This window comes from Nanorana parkeri, unplaced genomic scaffold (assembly GCF_000935625.1).
Source record: "Nanorana parkeri isolate BGI_ZX_2015 unplaced genomic scaffold, ASM93562v1 scaffold470, whole genome shotgun sequence".
NCBI classification, from domain to species: Eukaryota; Metazoa; Chordata; class Amphibia; order Anura; family Dicroglossidae; genus Nanorana; species Nanorana parkeri.
Window position 1 is genome coordinate 311,146 of NW_017306738.1, and position 8,070 is coordinate 319,215.

The 8,070-nt window shown below is 44.4% G+C and overlaps 1 protein-coding gene across 1 annotated transcript in view; it reads left to right on the plus strand.

Moving 5' to 3' along the window:
• Positions 1 to 8,023, plus strand: part of GNL1 (G protein nucleolar 1 (putative)) — a 16,337-nt gene extending 8,314 nt beyond the window's left edge. Inside the window, exons 6-13 of the mRNA XM_018560655.1 lie at positions 29 to 100; positions 1,811 to 2,018; positions 2,881 to 2,976; positions 3,687 to 3,884; positions 4,695 to 4,873; positions 5,551 to 5,701; positions 5,746 to 5,886; positions 7,530 to 8,023. Of these exons, the coding sequence (XP_018416157.1) occupies positions 29 to 100; positions 1,811 to 2,018; positions 2,881 to 2,976; positions 3,687 to 3,884; positions 4,695 to 4,873; positions 5,551 to 5,701; positions 5,746 to 5,886; positions 7,530 to 7,804 (1,320 nt within the window). The 3' untranslated portion in view covers positions 7,805 to 8,023. The remainder of the gene's footprint in view (positions 1 to 28; positions 101 to 1,810; positions 2,019 to 2,880; positions 2,977 to 3,686; positions 3,885 to 4,694; positions 4,874 to 5,550; positions 5,702 to 5,745; positions 5,887 to 7,529) is intronic.
• The last annotated feature ends 47 nt before the right edge of the window (positions 8,024 to 8,070 follow it).

Below are 8,070 nucleotides of genomic sequence, written 5' to 3' on the forward strand. Positions count from 1 at the left end.
CCTTTCTCTATTGTCTTTTTCTTTTTAGACCTGGCGTCAGCTCTGGAGAGTTCTAGAGATGTCAGACATTGTCCTGCTGATAACAGACATCCGGCACCCGGTCAGTGTTGTGTGTCACTGTCTCTTATTGTGTCTGTTCTGCAGCACTTGCTTTCTGTACAGACTTGTCATCAGATGTCCCATCACCCGATGCTGCATGGCTATGGCACTGCACACTTATCCACTGATGGTGTGCTTATGCATTCATTTTGTGGTCAAAACATGCATGCACAATTCCACAGTCAGCTAATATATAAACCTGTTTATAGTGAGGAAAGGTTTGGGGGGGGGGTTCTTTTCTTTGTTTTTGTATTGTGTTTTAAAAGTTAAAAAAAAAAAACAATTTTTGAATTTCCCTCTTTAGTTCCACAACCTAAAGCTATGCAAGGGTTAACATCCGATATGCTTGTTGTTGCAGGGTTGTTCCTTTCTTCTTAATGAGAATATGAAAGGATAGAGTTCAGCATTTATGTCTGTTGTATAGGTCACATGACAAACAGCAGCACATCCTGGCACTGCACGCACAGCCGGATGTCTCCTGTCTGTTTTTCTCTGGCAGATATCTGAGTGTGGGCCTGACAGCACTGCGAGCCACGTGGATTTGCACAGCCCTATCACTCTAACTAGTTTCAGGCACTGGTTGAGCTTGATTATCCACAAGACAAAGTGGGTAGTAGTCCAGGGGGTCCAGCTACAACCTTCATTCTCCTGCAGTAAACCAAGGGGATAGCACAATCGGTCAACGCTGTGCACCCACCTGTCGCTTCTTATAGGAGGATATTTTACAGAAACAGATTGTCTGCTGTGGAGGACCATTCAAGCAAAGAGAATGTATATGGGTATATGTAATTTTTTATCAATGTCAGTCTTAGAGATGTGGAGAGGCAAAGCTGTTACCTTGCATAAGGGCCCCATTCTGTCTGAATCTGTCTGTAGGAACTGGAGTGGAAGGTGCTTAAAATAAGCTCACAAAAGCACACAAGTAGAACGACATTGGGTTGGTGATGTTAGGAGCGTAGTACATTTTCATATGGGCATGAACTAGATGGGGAAGTGACATAGGAAACTGCAGATGTTCAGCCTCTGAATGTAACCAGGCTGTGTAAATGACAAGAAAGGCAGAACTGCAATTATTTTATTTTTTTCTTTAAGCGGGGAAAATGGATCCCATATATTTCCTATTTGGCCATATTTCTGCACTCTCAGCCAAGAGCCTGGTTAAAGGGTTACTTGATAGCTGCTTCATGGCTTCCCAAACCTGGCATCACCAGCTCATTCAGTTCTAGGACAACCAGAGAGAGAAATATCTGGCATGGGGAGTTGAACAAGTATATTTTCCTCCTGTACAGAATGATTGAAGTGCTGTCACAGTGGCAGAAATAACAGACAATAGGAGGACATTTTTATTAAGCGCAGAGAAAGTGTTTTTTTTCAGCTATACTCCTCCCCCTCTTGATTTTAAAGACAGCCTCATGTATAATGAACACTTTAGTAACTACAGGCTTGGTCTTCTTTACATAATGCATGACTACCCAAAAACAAATCTTAAGCATGTTGACGAGGGAGTAAAGAAGGTACGATGTAAGGAATAATAAAAGCTTCACATACTCACTTTTCCTTGCTCCCCCACTCTCAAGGGTTTGGCCCTTGGGAGTGATGCACATGTCCCCCCTTTCTTCCCTCATGACTGTGCTGGTACTCGGTGGTTGGTCATTCAGTTCTTAATTGAGGAACATTACAATATTGACAGTAACATTCCATGTCTTTTCAGGTGCTGCATTTCTCTCCAGCTCTGTATGACTATGTGACCCAAGACCTGGGAAGAGCTCTAATCCTCGTTCTCAATAAGACAGATCTGGCCCCTCCATCTCTAGTGGTGGCCTGGAAACAATATTTTCAGGAAAAGTTCCCCCAAGTCCATGTTGTTTGCTTCACATCCTACCCCAGGCATCCAGAGGACGAGCAGGACCCCTCCGCAGGTACCATATAACTGAGACCCTGTGGACAGTTGGCGTTACCTGTCCTGTCATTGCTTTCTCTCTTTCACCTGTCAGACATGTTGATTTTCACATCCATGTCTCCTGCAGTAATTGCCTCTGGCATCCATTTTTATTTGTATGATACTCAATTGTCTTTTTTTTTTTTTTTTACTTGAATGACACTTCATTGTTTGTACACTGTCCTTGTTTTACTTTGGTATAAACTGTTTAAAAAATGTTAGCGTTTCTTAACGAAACATAGACCTTGTCCATCTTTCTATGTCTGTAGCTGAGACTCTGCCACTTTCCCCATTCAGATCCCATTGACAATATCTGCTGATAGCCACCCTCCCTTCCTCCTGAAGGGGTCCACACTGGGTAAGCTTCATGTTGGAGCTCACCTGGGTGATTGACATCACTGCCCCCCCTCCATATGGGAGTTTTTGACAATTGGCTGCTCAAGCCCGAGAATTGTCACATGCTTCTCTAAACCCAGAAGCCCTGCCTCCTTCGAGCAACAGAATAGTAGCTTGTATTGCTAGCTACTTACTAGTGCTTTCCACCAAGTGCCTCCATGCTTTTTTCAGTGCAGGCTGTCCCACCAATGCCACAAAAAAAGTCTTGCATACTGCCTTTGATGAAATGCATCTTAACACACACGTTTTGATAAGGTTGACCCTTTTAGCTAGGTTCTAGGTTTTACCTAGAAGTTCACCAGTGAACTCATCAGGAAACCAATGGTCATGTTTTTTTTTGCACCGTAGCTGCACCATTGATCAGCTTCCTTTTCCCTCTGTTTTTTTTGCTGCCAGTCTCGCTCTCCTGTGCACTTACCTGATCTCCACCCTTTCCTTCCCGCCAGTGTTTAAGAAGCGTAGAAAGAGACGCCGAGTTTGGAGTGCAGCTTTGGGCCCCAATCAACTGCTGCGAGCCTGTGAGATCATCACAGCTGGGAACGGTAAGACATGACAGGATGGTGATATACACTATATGACCAAACATTTATGACACCTGACCTTTCACACTTATTTGGAGGGATACCCACATACTTTTGGACATATACTGAGTTAAGACAATTGTGTGCTTCCAACCAAGGGCTTGTGGAAAGCCCTTGTCTGTTACAGAACGGCTGTGTCCCTGTGCACAAAGCCAGCTCCATAAAGACATGGTATAGATATTGATAAGTTTGGTGTATAGGAACTTGAGTGGCCTGCACAGAGCTCTAACCTCAACCTCACTGAGCACCCTCGGTTGAATCGGACAGCTAATTGAGAGCCAGGTCTTCTATTTTAACATCAGTATCTGACCTCAGACACCTTCTTTTGACTGAATGGGCACATAATTACACACACACTACAAAGTCTACTGTAAAGCCTTCCCAGAAGAGTGGAGGCTGTTTATAGACCCAAAGGGGAGCCAGTTCTACATTGGTTACACAAAAAGTCACGATTTTCACCTTGCATATCCAGGTCACTGACACTAGTCTAGTCAAGCAAGGATGAGGATGTCAGCCCTGGCACTTCAAGTCAGCACTGGCAGCTTACATTTTTTTTATCCTGACAAGCTCACTTTAACTTTACTGAGATGTTATTGTGATCATTGTTTGCTGTCCTCCTAATATGTTCCTACCTGTCTACAATTTTTCCTTTATGCCATGTTCCCATTCAGTTGATCTATCTAGCTGGAGAGAGAAGATTGAGAGAGACACCGCAGCACTGTGCTCCCCTGCTAGCAAAGATGGAGACGGAGAGGACAAGGATTCTGATGAAAGTGAGGCTGTTCTAGCCCAGCAGGTCACCGATGCAGAGCTTGGAGCCCCCAGCAGAGAGCGCTACAAGGATGGCGTGCTAAGCATTGGCTGTTTAGGTAAGATATAACTAGTGATGTTTAAAGCAACACTTAAAAGTAGAAAAGAAAGAAGATTCCCCTCTAAACAAGAAATATGATACTTGACTATTCTGCTGCCTCTGTTGGCAATCTTTGCTCTCCAAGAGCTAGGGTACCCGGAGAATCCTTTTCATACAACCCATTTTCTGTTGTTTCGAGTGTTGGATTCCTTGCCCCAGCAAGTGCAAAGATTGTGGCAGAACCGATGGGACAGGTAAGTAAATTACAGGGTTATTCACAAAAGGGTGAAGGGTTTTGAGAAGGCAGGAGAAGTGAAAAATCTAGGACAACAGCTATGTTGCAGTTCAGCTATGTTGTGATAGACTGTTCACTTTTCCCGCCTTCTCCAAACTCTTTACCCTTTTGTGAATAACCCTGTATATCTTGTTTACAGAGGATATTTTTTATTAGCACTATTGTGTACAAGCTCCTAATCATTGGCTTATCTGCTGTTATCTGCGGAGGAAGTGGTTTGGTGTGCAGATGAAATGGGATTGGGCGGTGCTTGTTGGGGAAGTAGGGAGTAGTGGGATTCTTTTTGTTGCACAGTAGAATTCAGCAGAGTTTTCTTGAAAATAGCCCTTTTTGTTAGCCATACCATATTCAGTTCCCCTAACAAGTCCCCATCAATATCATTTAAGCAATCACAGGCCAAGCATAAATATCAGTTTGGATGCCCTGGTATGCTAAGCAACAGGTGACCTGTAACATACAAAAGCACCCCTAGTCTCAGTCTTGCGAATTCATTGTTCTCAATTTGTTTTGTTTTTTTATCATTCCCATTCACAGGATTCCCCAACGTAGGGAAGTCATCATTAATCAATGGCCTTGTGGGCAAGAAGATTGTCAGTGTTTCTCGAACACCGGGTCACACCAAGTACTTCCAGACCTATTTCCTGACGCCCACTGTACGCCTGTGTGACTGCCCTGGCCTCATCTTTCCATCGCTGATGGATAAGCAACAGCAGGTAGGTTTCTGTGCCAGGAAATAAGCTGGTTCTCCCTTACCCACTCTTCCTGCCTCTTGTAAATGTGTGTAATCGTCATAGTACAGAGATAATCTGCTTTACTTTACTATCATTAGATGCTGTAGACTGATTCCAGAGTTTAGTGTTCCAGTCTCAGCACTGAAACAACTGCATTTTGTGTCAGACTAAACATGCTGACCTATTGTTTATGAAGCTACAGTGTATCCTGCATCCCCTTTCAGCCATCTTCCAAATGCCATGATGATATTGGATATGGGTGGCAATAGGAAAAAATAGCTACTGAAGTCCTGCTTTCTTAGTAGTCTGTCCTTCTCCTCCAGCCTGCTGTTTGCACAGTGATGGAGCAGCAGCAGGTCCGTAAAGACCTCTCTGTGCTTTTCTCTTCTCTAAGTATAGTAGATGGACAACAGCATTGTATAAAGAAGATTGCTCAGCAGTACAAGTCAGTGTGAGGGGGGGGGGGGTTGCCTGTTCTTCAGCTATGCCAGCACAGAGCACTGGAGTGGGAGAGCAGGAAGCAGCATTTTTACTGAGCGAAAAGGGTATTTAAGACATTTCAATGTAAAATCATTCTTAAATCATAACATGGAAGGGTGCAGGACTAAAGCAAGAGACTTCAAAGGAGCTTTAATCCAGTTTTGATGTCACTTTTACAGCTACTTGCAGGCATTTACCCCATTGCCCAAATTCAAGAACCTTATAGCTCCGTGGGCTACCTGTCCTGCCGAATACCTGTGCCCGGACTCCTTAAATTGTCCCACCCAGAAGGAGGCAAGAAGGGTTGGACTGCATGGGATATCTGTGACGGTAAGAAGCTGATGACTGGATTATTCTTTCCTTTCTGCACATAGCCTGGGCTGAAAAGCGTAACTATAAGACTGCGAAAGCCGCACGCAATGATTCCTACCGAGCCGCCAACAGTTTGTTGCGCCTTGCCGTGGACGGACGACTTTGTTTATGCATGAGGCCCCCAGGTTACTCACTTCACAAAGGTATTGTCTGGACTTCCTTTTCTTTTCAGCCCGTGTCAGTTGTCCCTCCAATGTCCCAGGTATATCTGTGGAGTCTGCCAGTGAAGTCCACCTAATGCATCTTCTTGTGATGGTGTGGCAACAATGCTGCACTGCTCCTGAATTCAGAGTTGCCATTTTCAAGTAGGGTGGGCATGTTAGCCCTATAGTCACTGCGACATTGTCACTGTAGCTTGTCAATCAGCACCAGCCACACCTAGTCCTTCCCAATGCATTCTGGATTGACAGCACTGCCTCTGTTGCTGAAATCCTCCCACTTTGAGCTGCAGTGTCTGGAAGGGGGGACGTGTGAGACACAAACTGAGGATTTGGCTTAGTCAGGGAAGGTAAAGGATGTTTTTTGTTTACGTTATGAAAGTTGTGCATTTCACAGCAACTGGATTTGGGAGTTTTTTTAGTCCGTCATACAGGAACCTTTTATCTCTACATTAATGGGTACAACACTTTCACACACTATAAAGCATAGCTACACCCAAAAATAAAACATGTAATATATTGCAGTTTATCAGTTTTTAGATGTGGTGGCAGCATTCGTTTTGTATTCCTTTATCTTCACCTGGTGGTCCTCCCAGTAACACACTTCCTGTCCTGTTGTGTCTTCACTCACTCCTCCACTGTATCTATGGAGGGAGACCTGTTTGGTATACAGTCTGGTCTTCAAACATGTCTGCCTGTGTTCATCTCCATTACATGGATTGGTGGCATTAGTAGCTGACACGAGAGAGAAGGATGTTTGTGCTTCCAGTTCAGCTCACAGGAAATGACAAGGACAAGCTCAATAGGTAGTTCCTGTATTTGCTGAAAATGTTCTTAGACGGAAAAATGAAAGCAAATGCAGCCGCCACATCCAAGGACTGGTGACCTGCAATTATTACATTTTGGTTTTCGTTTTAGAGGACTAGGCTCTTTATAGTTCAGGATACATGAGACCATCTATCCTTTCCCTAGTGTGGTGGTCTGTGCATGTCCATAAGTACAATTTTGTGATCTTAATGAATATAGGTACTGCGTATAAAATAACTGCTGCCCCACTATACAGTATACAACAAGGATTCTGAATATAGATACAGCCTGCTGAATGTCTTCCACCTTCATGAGGTGCACTACGCAGGAGGGTATTCTTGCAGCATTTGGGATTCACGGCTTTCCCAGAATCCGGCAAGAAGGCCCCTTGACGTCATCCTCACCTAGGTGTGCATGCCCAAAGCTGAGTTTGTAAGGGGAGTATTTTCATATCAACATAACCTTTTTTTTTCTCTCGGAGGTAGGGGGCTTGTTAATATGCAGTCACTGTATTGCTCACTGTTCTCAATGAAGAGAAAGCTGTACCTGAGGATCTGCAGTGCAAGGTTCTCTCTGCTTTTCAGCACTCTGCTGCTTCTTGATCATTACTCCACCAGGCGTCAGGGTGGCGGCTTTCATGTGAGGATGCAAAGCCCGGCTCCTCTTTCTAAATTGCTGCCTCCATGCAGAGACACAGTGCAGAACAGAAAACTAGAGATGTCCCGATACCACTGCTGCCTCCAGTGTTGATAAATGGCTGGGCCCTGTTTTGGGCAAAGCTTAAATCTTAATTTTTTTATCCCCCTCCCTTTCTTCCACAGAGACCTGGGAGCAACACCCGGACACACTGGAAATGATCAGCCTTGCAGAGGCCCGTGGCCACCCTGACAGTCACTCCTCCTCCGGAGGAGAGGAAGAGGAGGATATCTCCAGCTCAGGGGAGGAGGAAGAAGAACGAGACCGGGATGCGGATGAGGAGGAGGACGCAGAAGAAGAGAACAAAGATAACACTTCTCAGTCCCAAGCCAAAAAAAGTGTCAAAACAAAAAGCGCAGATGTCAACCCTTACGCCCTCCTTGGGGAAGATGAGTGTTAAGTTTTGGATGGGAATTTTAACTTGGCTGTGCTTCAGAAGAGGTCAGAGTGTTGGCTTTTGTTTATCAGCATCCCAGTCCTTAAACTGTCTGCTAGGTGTCTAAGCAGAACCTGTTTCAGACAGTTTGTCAGGAGAAGCCGATAGCATTTGCTCAGTTATTGCTTTTTTTCACTCCAAACTTGGCGAGGGGGGGATTATGGGAGTTTTGCATTTTGAGGTGTTGGAAACATTTTTACATTCCTCACTTCTTTTTTTTTTTTTTTTTT